Source organism: Coregonus clupeaformis, chromosome 1 (assembly GCF_020615455.1).
Source record: "Coregonus clupeaformis isolate EN_2021a chromosome 1, ASM2061545v1, whole genome shotgun sequence".
In the NCBI taxonomy this organism is placed as follows: Eukaryota; Metazoa; Chordata; class Actinopteri; order Salmoniformes; family Salmonidae; genus Coregonus; species Coregonus clupeaformis.
The window spans coordinates 14887055-14900912 of NC_059192.1; the positions used below are offsets into that span (position 1 = coordinate 14887055).

Here is a 13858-nt window from a genome sequence, read left to right on the forward strand (position 1 = left end):
GAGGTAACATACATTACATCTTCTTTTTGACCCCACCGGCTATTACCGGATTCCATCATGGCAGAAATATGATGCTGAGAAACATGATTTAAAAGGATTGATTACTTGTCCATTTGAAATAGCACAATACCAGGCACTAGAGCTAAGGGGGATTGGGGAAGCTATGAAGGCTCATACTTACATATTACAAGATAAAGCACCACAGTTACTGGTTTACATGGCAGTAGTTTACAGGGAAAGGAGCTGAGAAATGCCTTCAGGATGCTGGGTAGAAGGGGCCTCTATGGTATTGTTTTGCTAGAATTGCAGAGTACGGCCTGGATCCTGCTTCAGCTAAAAAAAATCCACACAATGTACATTCTTTACATACTATGTAATATATGTTTGCTAGCCTCCGATAGATGTAAGCCTCAGAAGCTGCAGAAAAAGGTTATGAGAAATGGAAGTGAACAGAACTGCTGGACACAACAGAACTACAGTCCAGAGTGGAGTGGACAAAGGACCAAGGAAAGGACAGTATGACAGGAATATGGTGGCCTGGTTGGGCCACATAGAACCAATTTATTTTATTATTAAACACAATGTTGATCTGCAGATAATACAATGGACACTTGTCAGTCAAGCAGTACATTCTGCCAGTCTCTCAAGGCATTAGCAATACAGGACTAATAATAATAATAATAATAATAGTGGCAAATCTATCTTCAGATACAGTTTATTCACATTTAGCAGTGTAGCGTGATAAACTTGACGAGACAGAGCACTACTGTCATGAGAGGTGAAGCATACGGGATGGAATGAGGAAAGTCAAATGATGCAACAGGAATATGCAATTAGTCTAAAGTGGATTCATCTCCTTGTCTCCTCTCCATCTGCACTGATCTGAAAGCACTGGATTGGTGAAAACAGTAAGGCGAAAGCCTGACGGTAATTACCTGTCCAGTTCTTTCACATCAGTGCAGATAAAGGTGGAAATGAAGGAAAGGACGCAAGGGGAGGACGCCCAAAAGCACCTCCAGTTCCTAACATGAGCACATAACCTCCAGCTGCTTCCTGCCTTTAATAAAAACATTTAAGCTGCTAAAAACTGCTCCAGGAGAAAGTTGTCTTGCACATACAACAGAAAAAAGAGCCAAGATATTCACAGGTATTTACGACACATCTCCTGACTCGTCAGACCACAGTTTCTAGCTATTGATATCATACATTGTCACACCACCACCCCCACCCCCCCATCTATCCCGCCAACCCCCCTCAGTCCAGGACTGATTCAGTGTTGTTCTGAGTGTGTTTTTTCAACCATCTCTTCAGGTTTTCAGGATCATTATTTCTGTGTGTATGTAAGAGACAAAGAAAGTGAGAGAAGTTGAGATGCTCCGGTAGTAATGTTGGACCAGCTAGGCTTATTTCTTCACCTCTACCAAATATATCCTCCGTCATCCGCCTCTCCTTCCTCTTCATTCTCTTCCGCTTCTTTATCTTCCTCATCCTCCCATCCGACCCCACTGCCAAAATCTCCTGAATATGTCACCGCCTCATCTGGAGAAGAGACTGAGAGACAGAGAGATGGGAGGAGAAGAAAGAGAGAGATTGAATTAATCAATGTACCTGTATCCAAATATGACATTTCATTCGAAGTTAACTTCCGTTGCCTGCATGTATACAGTTGTGGTCAAAAGTTTTGAGAATGACACAAATATTAATTTTCACAAAGTCTGCTGCCTCAGTTTTTATGATGGAAATTTGCATATGCTCCAGAATGTTGTGAAGAGTGATCAGATGAATTGCAATTAATTGCAAAGTCCCTATTGCCATGAAAATGAACTTAATCCCCAAAAAACATTTCCACTGCATTTCAGCCCTGCCACAAAAGGACCAGCTGACATCATGTCAGTGATTCTCTCGTTAACACAGGTGAGAGTGTTGACGAGGACAAGGCTGGAGATCACTCTGTCATGCTGATTGAGTCAGAATAACAGACTGGAAGCTTTAAAAAGGAGGATGGTGCTTGAAATCATTGTTCTTCCTCTGTTAACCATGGTTACCTGCAAGGAAACACGTGCCGTCATTACATTTACATTTACATTTTAGTCATTTAGCAGACGCTCTTATCCAGAGCGACTTACAGGAGCAATTAGGGTTAAGTGCCTTGCTTAAGGGCACATCGACAGATTTTTCACCTCATTGCTTTGCACAAATAGGGCTTCACAGGCAAGGATATTGCTGCTAGTAAGATTGCACCTAAATCAACCATTTATCGGATCATCAAGAACTTCAAGGAGAGAGGTTCAATTGTTGTGAAGAAGGCTTCAGGGCGCCCAAGAAAGTCTAGCAAGCACCAGGACCGTCTCCTAAAGTTGATTCAGCTGCGGGATCGGGGCACCAGTGCAGAGCTTGCTCAGGAATGGCAGCAGGCAGGTGTGAGTGCATCTGCACGCACAGTGAGGCGAAGACTTTTGGAGGATGGCCTGGTGTCAAGAAGGGCAGCAAGGAAGCCACTTCTCTCCTGGAAAAACATCAGGGACAGACTGATATTCTGCAAAAGGTACAAGGATTGGACTGCTGAGGACTGGGGTAAAGTCATTTTCTCTGATGAATCCCCTTTCCGATTGTTTGGGGCATCCGGAAAAAAGCTTGTCCGGAGAAGACAAGGTGAGCGCTACCATCAGTCCTGTGTCATGCCAACAGTAAAGCATCCTGAGACCATTCATGTGTGGGGTTGCTTCTCAGCCAAGGGAGTGGGCTCACTCACAATTTTGCCTAAGAACACAGCCATGAATAAAGAATGGTACCAACACATCCTCCGAGAGCAACTTCTCCCAACCATCCAAGAACAGTTTGGTGACGAACAATGCCTTTTCCAGCATGATGGAGCACCTTGCCATAAGGCAAAAGTGATAACTAAGTGGCTCGGGGAACAAAACATCAACATTTTGGGTCCATGGCCAGGAAACTCCCCAGACCTTAATCCCATTGAGAACTTGTGTTCAATCATCAAGAGACGGGTGGACAAACAAAAACCCACAAATTCGGACAAACTCCAAGCATTGATTATGCAAGAATGGGCTGCCATCAGTCAGGATGTGGCCCAGAAGTTAATTGACAGCATGCCAGGGCGGATTGCAGAGGTCTTGAAAACAAAGGGTCAACACTGCATAAACTTACTGTAATTGTCAATAAAAGCCTTCGACACTTATGGAATGCTTGTAATTATACTTCAGTATACCGTAGTAACATTGACAAAAATATCTAAAAACACTGAAGCAGCAAACTTTGTGAATACCAATACTTGTGTCATTCTGAAAACTTTTGACCACGACTGTACTTCCCGGCTATCTATTTAATCCAAGAAATACATTTGTTAAAAAACACTGAGTGAATTTGAAAATGGTGAAGTAAAGGGCATGTGTTTGACTTTGTCTGGGTTTTAATGGCTGTTTCTGAACCATGCCAGGGGAGACATTCTTATCAGGAGCAGGTTCCGTCCAGCCAGACAACCACTTATCTTAAAATACTTTACTCTCAGCGACAAGTGGACCTTTAGAATGCAAATGATCCCTGACAACATGATTTGAATGTGGCACTGTGTCTGACTGCCAGTGGTGCTGTGGACCTGAGCCCTAGCTGCATTGTACCGAGTGTGTGTAGGGATCTGTATCGAGTGTGTATTACAATCTATATAGACTGTGTGTGTCGAGGTTCTGCAACGAGTGTGTGAGTATGTGTTGGGGTAAAGAGTGTGTGTGATGGGTCAATACTGATCATTCGACTGTGTATGGGTATCAATAATGAGTGTGTGAGGGTGTGTGTGTTTTGGCGTACCGATTGTGTGTGGTGGTCTGTAGCCTACCAAGTACATGAGTGAGGTGCTATACTGAGTGTGTGCCAGGGTTTTCACCATCAGTTTGAGATTTGAGCGCAATTGAACCCTGATGGTCTCTTACCACAGTCAGGGTTGCCATGGATTCTGGAGCTGGCTAGTTCCCCTCCGTGTTGGTCGACACACCAGCACTCTCCTCTAGCCTGATCACACTGTAGCTTTCTGTAGTATCCGTCCTCATCACAGCTAGGGATGAACAGGCCTAAGACATACACACAAGGGGAAGTTAAATATGGAGGCACACATGCTTTTTTAGACAGAATACATATATTTGTATTGCGGTGTATGTGATATTCCATTTTCATTAGCCTACTCAGTTACATACAGTGGGGAGAACAAGTATTTGATACACTGCCCATTTTGCAGGTTTTCCTACTTACAAAGCATGTAGAGGTCTGTAATTTTTATCATAGGTACACTTCAACTGTGAGAGACGGAATCTAAAACAAAAATCCAGAAAATCACATTGTATGATTTTTAAGTAATTAATTTGTATTTTATTGCATGACATACATCCCGGACAGAAGTCCGACAGGTACTGAACAACCTGAAGAAGAGGAGTTTGGAGACTGAGGAAAGCATGCTGCACGTTTTGGAGCCTGCTACATCGGCCGTGCCAGGTGTTGGAAGGCATTATTTGCCCTCAGAAAATAACTTGAAAAAGTGTATACAGAGGCACCGGCAAAAGAACAAAGACAAGCAGATGCCGCCGGTACTGGCTACAGTCCCTGGGGGCCATGGCAAGGCGGTGGGTGGAGGCCAGGTTAGACCTGCAACCCTCTCCAACCTGGTAATATCCGAGATCTACCAAACCACGCATTGTGGAGACCCGTTTCTCCAGCAAAACAGTGGGCCAGACCCAGACAGGTTTCTGATCTTAACAACCAAAGACAACTTGGAATTCCGGTGCAACTGTGATCACTGGTTTGCCAATGGAACATTCAAAAAGGTATCATGTCCGTTCCAGCAGGTATTTACCATCCACGGGATGCCCACATATTCACCAAATGAAGACGACCTGATGCGACAGGAGTACGTGATTGCAGCAGCCATTATTATGCTGCCCGATAAGTCTGAGGTAGGCCTAGGCATCATCATTCATTAGCCTATTAAAAAGTTGTTTTAAAGGGATAGTTCACTATAAAAAAAAAAAAAAGTTTATCTTATTTTTGACATCCCTAGGCTGTGGTTGTTTCTTCCAAACCATTCAAACATTTAGCTGGTTATTTAGCAAGGATACAAAACTGGCTAGCATTTTTGGAGAATGTAGCAATGCTAGTGGAAATGGGTAGTTTCAGTTAGTGATGCATTCAAAAACATCAACATGCAATCTAACAGCCTACTATTTTATATTTTTTTGCGGACATACACTCGTGCCTTCCTTGCACTAAAGAACTGAAACCAGAATCCGTCATGACTGACTTCAAGCCAGCAGCTCCCGTAAAGGCCTTCAAGAAGGTGTTTCCGGGGGTCCGTAACCAGGGATGCTTCTTCCATCTGGGTCCACTTTTTAGGCAGCAACTGCCCGCTATCCTGGAGGTGGCATCAAAGTACTGGAGAGACCCCAACTTCGCCCTCCACATCAAGATGCCTCATAGGCTCACATTCGTCCCACCAGCTGATGTGTTGAGATGTTTCAAGGAGATGAAGGAAACTCTGTTCTTTCAGGACCCGGCGCTGTCCACATTTGTGGCCGACTTTGAGGACACATGGATTGGGCGCCCGATGGGAAACGGTAAAAAACGACGAAGAAGAGCACCGGAATTTGCCATGGGTACAGTGGGGGAAAAAAGTATTTAGTCAGCCACCAATTGTTTAAGTTCTCCCACTTAAAAAGATGAGAGAGGCCTGTAATTTTCATCATAGGTACACGTCAACTATGACAGACAAAATGAGAAAAAAAAATCCTGAAAATCACATTGTAGGATTTTTAATGAATTTATTTGCAAATTATGGTGGAAAATAAGTATTTGGTCAATAACTAAAGTTTCTCAATACTTTGTTATATACCCTTTGTTGGCAATGACACAGGTCAAATGTTTTCTGTAAGTCTTCACAAGGTTTTCACACACTGTTGCTGGTATTTTGGCCCATTCCTCCATGCAGATCTCCTCTAGAGCAGTGATGTTTTGGGGCTGTCGCTGGGCAACACGGACTTTCAACTCCCTCCAAAGATTTTCTATGGGGTTGAGATCTGGAGATTGGCTAGGCCACTCCAGGACCTTGAAATGCTTCTTACGAAGCCACTCCTTCGTTGCCTGGGCGGTGTGTTTGGGATCATTGTCATGCTGAAAGACCCAGCCACGTTTCATCTTCAATGCCCTTGCTGATGGAAGGAGGTTTTCACTCAAAATCTCACGATACATGGCCCCATTCATTCTTTCCTTTACACGGATCAGTCGTCCTGGTACCTTTGCAGAAAAACAGCCCCAAAGCATGATGTTTCCACCCCCATGCTTCACAGTAGGTATGGTGTTCTTTGGATGCAACTCAGCATTCTTTGTCCTCCAAACACGACGAGTTGAGTTTTTACCAAAAAGTTATATTTTGGTTTCATCTGACCATATGACATTCTCCCAATCCTCTTCTGGATCATCCAAATGCACTCTAGCAAACTTCAGACGGGACTGGACATGTACTGGCTTAAGCAGGGGGACACGTCTAGCACTGCAGGATTTGAGTCCCTGGCGGCGTAGTGTGTTACTGATGGTAGGCTTTGTTACTTTGGTCCCAGCTCTCTGCAGGTCATTCACTAGGTCCCCCCGTGTGGTTCTGGGATTTTTGCTCACCGTTCTTGTGATTATTTTGACCCCACGGGGTGAGATCTTGCGTGGAGCCCCAGATCGAGGGAGATTATCAGTGGTCTTGTATGTCTTCCATTTCCTAATAATTGCTCCCACAGTTGATTTCTTCAAACCAAGCTGCTTACCTATTGCAGATTCAGTCTTCCCAGCCTGATGCAGGACTACAATTTTGTTTCTGGTGTCCTTTGACAGCTCTTTGGTCTTGGCCATAGTGGAGTTTGGAGTGTGACTGTTTGAGGTTGTGGACAGGTGTATTTTATACTGACAACAAGTTCAAACAGGTGCCATTAATACAGGTAACGAGTGGAGGACAGAGGAGCCTCTTAAAGAAGAAGTTACAGGTCTGTGAGAGCCAGAAATCTTGCTTGTTTGTAGGTGACCAAATACTTATTTTCCACCATAATTTGCAAATAAATTCATTAAAAATCCTACAATGTGATTTTCTGGATTTTCTTTTCTCAATTTGTCTGTCATAGTTGACATGTACCTATGATGAAAATTACAGGCCTCTCTCATCTTTTTAAGTGGGAGAACTTGCACAATTGGTGGCTGACTAAATACTTTTTTCCCCCACTGTATGTACTTGTCTGGATGCCTGTAGGCCAATCATTTTATTAGGCCATGCAATGGTATTATACTACTAATAACACAAAATAGGCTAACAAAATAGGCCCTACTAATAGGTTAATAATTATATACTAATAGTAATGTTAGTATAATATGCTATTACTCTAATGTCAATATAATAGGCTATTGCAACAATGATGATTACAATGGCAAATGGGTGTTTAACATGTTTCAATCTTTTGATTTCAGAAATGTGGAACTACTACGATGCTGTCCTGAAGGACATGGGGAAGACCAATAACGTCACAAAGGGCTGGTGTCAGTCGTTTGTGGGGCGTCTTGCCTACTCCACAGTGACAAAACCCACAATTTGCCAGTTCTTCGATGCCTTGCAACTACAACAGCATAGGACGACACCGCTTCAATTCCTGTTGGCTGCTGCGCAGGCGATGCAACTTACTGTAGGCCAGTAAGCTATACATTCTGGCAATTCATCAGCCATATTTCAAGTTTCATGTACACATATCCATTCATTAAGAAGGCAGGAGATGGAGGTGAATAACTGTGTAGTCAGTACCATAGAGATAGAATGACATTCTAATACTCCATGGCCAGCATACTACTGCTGCACCAAGGGGCTGGCTAATGACGAGAGAACAAGACCACACACGCTCTGAATCTGGACTAGTTAACCTTTACAAGACTACTGAGACTTAAGCACTGACACTTTAGAATATATCAGCTGTAGGTTATAATAATATAATATATGCACTACTTTTTAAAACAGCCTCCTACTGAGGGACTGAATTTGCTCCCCAAAAAGGGATGAAATTGGGATAGGATGTCATAGGACTTAATGTAAATGCAAAATAAGTTGAAAAATGTGTTAATGTAAATAAATGGCATAATGTTGCATTGGGGTGTATTCTTATCAGCTGAGGCAGCCCTCTAGTCCCTGGGTGATTGGGTTTCAAGGGAACTGTGTCAGAGTATCAGACTGGCAGAATTTATCCTATACTCTGCCCAGTCTCCTCTTTGCTCCACTCCATGTCCTTGAAGAGCCTTGATACACAGCTTAGCCAAGTCAGCAGCACACACACACACACACACACACACACACACACACACGATATGCATGCACAAGCACGCACAAACATGCAAACACACACAAACACGAAAACCTCACACACAATATACACAGAGTGTACTAACAAGGAACACCTTCCTAATGTTGAATTGCACCCCCTTTTGCCCTCAGAACAGCCTCAATTCATCGGGGCATGGACTACAAGGTCTCGAAAGCATTCCACAGGGATGCTGGCCTATGTTGACTCCAATGCTTCCCACAGTTGTGTCAAGTTGGCTGGATGTCCTTTGGGTGGTGGACCATTCTTGATACACAAGGGAAACTGTTGAGCGTGAAAAACCCATCAGTGTTACAACTCTTGACACACTTAAACCGGTGCGCCTGGTAACTACTACCATACCCCGTTCATGGGCACTTAAATATTTTATTTTGCACATTCACCCTCTGAATGGCACACATACATGTCTCAATTGTCTCAAGGCTTAAAATCCCCACCCCTTCATCTACAGTGAGGGAAAAAAGTATTTGATCCCCTGCTGATTTTGTACGTTTGCCCACTGACAAAGACATGATCAGTCTAATTTTAATGGTAGGTTTATTTGAACAGTGAGAGGCAAAATAACAACAAAAAAATCCAGAAAAACGCATGTCAAAAACACCCACTAAGCATAATGTTTCCACCTCCATGTTTGACGGTGGGGATGGTGTTCTTGGGGTCATATGCAGCATTCCTCCTCCTCCAAACACGGCGAGTTGCGTTGATGCCAAAGAGCTCGATTTTGGTCTCATCTGACCACAACACTTTCACCCAGTTCTCCACTGAATCATTCAGATGTTCATTGGCAAACGTCAGACGGGCCTGTATATGTGCTTTCTTGAGCAGGGGGACCTTGCGGGCGCTGCAGGATTTCAGTCCTTCACGGCGTAGTGTGTTACCAATTGTTTTCTTGGTGACTATGGTCCCAGCTGCCTTGAGATCATTGACAAGATCCTCCCATGTAGTTCTGGGCTGATTCCTCACCGTTCTCATGATCATTGCAACTCCACGAGGTGAGATCTTGCATGGAGCCCCCGGCCGAGGGAGATTGACAGTTATTTTGTGTTTCTTCCATTTGCGAATAATCGCACCAACTGTTGTCACCTTCTCACCAAGCTGCTTGCCGATGGTCTTGTAGCCCATTCCAGCCTTGTGTAGGTCTACAATCTTGGTCTTGGCCATGGTTGTTTTCCATTTCAAAGCATTTTGCCCTAATGAACACAACCCAGCTCCCATGACGCAGACATCATGAGGTAGACGTCGAAGAGACTCGTTTCAGTGTCACACTGTATGAATGCTGAATCTGATTGATTGATTGCTTCTGTGGACAGGTGTCTTTTATACAGGTAACAAACTGAGATTAGGAGTACTCCCTTTAAGAGTGTGCTCCTAATCTCAGCTCGTTACCTGTATAAAAGACACCTGGGAGCCAGAAATCTTTCTGATTGAGAGGGGGTCAAATACTTATTTCCCTCATTAAAATGCAAATCAATTTATAACATTTTTGACATGCATTTTTCTGGATGTTGTTGTTGTTATTCTGTCTCTCACTGTTCAAATAAACCTACCATTAAAATAATAGACTGATCATTTCTTTGTCAGTGTGCAAACGTACAAAAAAAAGCAGGGGATCAAATACTTTTTTCCCCTGATTGAAGTGGATTTAACTGGTGACATCAATAAGGGATCATAGCTTTCACCTGGTCAGTCTATGCCAGGCTCTGTCGTAGCTGACCGCGACCGGGAGACCCATGGGGCGGCGCACAATTGGCCCAGCGTCGTCCAGGGTAGGGGAGGGAATGGCCGGCAGGGATGTAGCTCAGTTGGTAGAGCATGGCGTTTGCAACGCCAGGGTTGTGGGTTCGATTCCCACGGGGGGCCAGTATGAAAAATAAAAAAGATAATGTATGCACTCACTAACTGTAAGTCGCTCTGGATAAGAGCGTCTGCTAAATGACTCAAATGGAAATGGAAATGGAAAGAGCATGTTTTGTACACTCAGTGTATTGCATCACACACACATACACAGTCCGCATTGTGTCACGGACACACACACTGCCATGTGGATAGCGTCACACACACACACACCCTGGTTCCCACAACCCCTAGCCGTTTGTCAGTATGGAGCTATAATCCACCGGGCTGATCAGGGGATTATCCCTGCCTCCTGCTTGGCATTTGTTTAATGAAACTCCTCTATCAGTGATACACACACACACACAGTAAGCATACGCACACTGATGGTGGCACACACTGGCACACATACGCTCACTCGGGCACAAAGCACACATGTTCATCTGGGAAATGTGAGTCATGCAGGAACATAATGCATACCCAGTTTCTTCTTGCCTCCCTCCTGTACTTGGATCCTCTCCAGCTCAGCCAGGCAGGGGGGCTCTGAGAGGGAAACACATCTAGGCTGAAGTACAGCACTCCAATACACACACACACACACACACACTAATGCACATGTGTGCATGCACACACACAGAAATACACATGGGGTTGAGCTTTTATTGGTAAGTCAATGCTAAACTTTGAAATCAATTGGCCAAATCCTAGAAAATTCAGATAGGCGTAGAAAATCTGTAGAAAATTCTGAAGTCAAACATTCACACAAATCTTCATTATTATGCATGATTGAAATGCTACTTTGAACTACTGTGTTTCTCAGGTTCTCCCCTCTGTAGGCTATGCAGTGGATTTGGACTCGAAAGAAGCTGTGCCCCTACATAGTACACTACTTTAAAGGGCTCTGGCCAAAAGTAGTGCACAACACAGCCATTTGGGACGCAGACAGTGGTTCCAGGCAGGGCCAGTGGTAAACACAGGTCTTGTCTGGTTTCTGCTTGGCTGACACACATACAATCTGTGAGAGCTCTGGGAGGACCAGCCTGTCAATAAGCTACAGTCATGTTGTTACTGCACAATGGTGGCCATTACCCCAAAACAATGAGGGGGGAGACAAACTGTGATGGACTGTGAGAGGGACAAAAGGGGTGAAGGGCGAGAGGGGAGAGGACACGGAGGTTGTTATACCTGTACCTAGTATAGCCACAGGCACAGTAGGGAACTCTGATTGCCAGGTCACATGGAAAATGCACACACATAACTGCACACGGACATACACACTCCACCCCACCATCTACACACACAATATCCCCCATGTTCACTCTCTCTCCAGAAACAGAGTTACCAGGCAACGGTGCAGACCTTGCCGTCTCTCACACACACACACACACTCCCTCACAGACACTCCCTCACAGAAACACACCCCTCTCCCCACAATATACTCACTCTCTCTCCAGAAGCAGAGGCACCACTCGGCCGTAGACACCTTCCCATCCCTGTAGGAGTCGCAGGAGTTAAAGAAGGGTCGGATGCAGACCTCGTACTTGTCCAGGTTAATGGCTACAATCTCAGCCTGGTCCAGATACAGATCACTGTTTGTGTCCAGCTTTGAGAACATCCAACCTAAAGAGTCCTTACAGCTGGCAACCACGCTCCTGTCCAGGACTACAGACAGAGACACACACACACACACACACACACACAGTGAAAAGGGGGAGGGGAATGAGTTAAACCCACATATACAGATCAAATATATATAACAGTGGTAGACGTCAGGATTACAGTAAGTAAAAATGTCACTAGATTGCAAAAGAAAGGAGAATATCTTCACTGTTGCAACTGATACAGTATGTTGCTGGTCCTATTTTAATCTTACCTGATGCAGTGCTGGCCCTATAATAACTTTACTGTCTCTTTTTTTGTTCACTTTATTGAGACATTCATGCAATGACAGAGGCAGACAGGTGGGATAAGGAAATGAAAGGGTTGGAGCGGAGTTTGAACCACGATCTCTGGTGGGGAGAGGAGTATACGCGTATAAGCCGGGAGCGTTACCGCTAGACCACAGGCTCTGCATCTGTTCTATCTCTTACCTGATCCAGTGTTAGCCCCTGCTGTGTTGCTGGCTCCAGTCTTGCTGTTGTTGTTCAGCTTGGCATTGTCCTGCAGCAGCTGGAACCAGTCCCTCAGCCTCTCCCCCAGATCAGAGAGGTCCTGTCCTGTACAACTCTCTGAGAAGGAGAGAGAAATAGTTATTGTATAGCATTGCAGTTTTGTGTGTGTGAGCATGTGTGTGCATTTGGGTGTGTGTGCACATTTGTGTGTGTGTGTGTGTGTGTGTGTGTGTGTGTATGCATGCATTTACGTACTCACCATGCTTGACCTCTGTCTCTGTGACGGGGGGTGCGGTTGGACAAGGACAAAGACCTGAACACTTCATAGTCAGCTCCTTCCCTGTGAAGCACGCCTGCTGCTCCAATTTACACTGCAACACAAACATCTCTTATCAGGCGATGTTTCTCTGTGTTTTGTGGTTATTATCAGTGAATTAAAACACGGCCGTTGTGTTGTGTCTCTTGGATCTAGAGCTTGTACATAATGATATAGATACTGTTAGAGGTGAACAGTGTCCAGAGATATACAACACAATGACAAAGGGTTGTGATAAATAGCCTGAGAGGAACAGGAGGACCAGAGGGTTGTTGTGGTGAGGCATCTCTCCCATGTGTTTCTATTGAGTTATGCTTTGTCTTCTGGGACTGTCTCTGACCTTGTTGAGAAATGATATGTTGAAGAGGAAAAAGGAAATGAAATGACTACGCTCTATTCATCTAAATGCTCGTTTCAGAGAGAGATTTGAATGAGGGTGTGCAGTCAGTCGACAGTCACCTTTATAAATATTTCATCTGTATCTGGGATATAACTCAATTCCCCCCATGTCATTATGTGTGTGCATGTGTGTTGCTGTACCTGTGACGCGTAGTTGTGTCCGTCAGAGCCACACACAGGAACAGAGGAGGAGATGGGACAGGGCTGGCATCCTCCCTCAGGAGAACTCAGGGAAGGTTGCTTCAGTCTACAGAGCACACACACACACAGTAGTTCAGCAGGATGCTTCACTCAGTACACAGAGGGCACAGAGGTTCTATAATACTTACCATGGCTTGGTGGCTACAATAAAGTACTTCCCACGTGCAACATCACAGTAAACTGAGTTGCATACATCAGTTCGGCTTTAATGAATTCCACCTCATAATCCTACTATATATTTATATTATATTTTGTGAAAGTTTGTGTTGTGATAATCTAGTTTAGTGGTTTTCTACCCGGTAACACATCCACAGACATGTCCTGAGGATCCTTCCTCGTATCATAACTACCACAGGGTATTTATAGAGCTAGAGTTTCCCTGGGGACGTACAGTAACAGTGCAGTACAGTATGCCTAGAGGTGGTTAATCATCTGTCTACAGCACAGCAGCAGAATCATTCAACATCAGACTGTAATGAGGGAAAACACTTCACTTTTAGGGTGCTAACCATATAAATAGAATCTCATTCTAGTTATGTGGCACTAACCTTAGCAACATTAGAATTTCCATTGACTGGGATGTGACAGCATACTGCATCTAG

General features: G+C 44.3%; 1 protein-coding gene across 2 annotated transcripts in view; it reads right to left on the bottom strand.

Annotated features, from left to right (window-relative positions):
* Positions 1-528: 528 nt before the first annotated feature.
* Positions 529-13858, bottom strand: part of LOC121574125 (testican-2-like) — a 73253-nt gene continuing 59923 nt past the window's right edge. The window contains exons 5-11 of one of the 2 annotated variants that reach the window (XM_041886745.1): positions 13197-13302; positions 12600-12711; positions 12320-12457; positions 11673-11891; positions 10710-10772; positions 3945-4082; positions 529-1539 (exon numbers count right to left, since the gene is read on the bottom strand). In XM_041886745.1, the coding sequence (XP_041742679.1) occupies positions 1418-1539; positions 3945-4082; positions 10710-10772; positions 11673-11891; positions 12320-12457; positions 12600-12711; positions 13197-13302 (898 nt within the window). In that variant the 3' untranslated portion in view covers positions 529-1417. Of the gene's footprint in view, positions 1552-3944; positions 4083-10709; positions 10773-11672; positions 11892-12319; positions 12458-12599; positions 12712-13196; positions 13303-13858 lie in introns of both variants that reach the window. The other variant, XM_041886736.1, reaches the window with a different exon arrangement.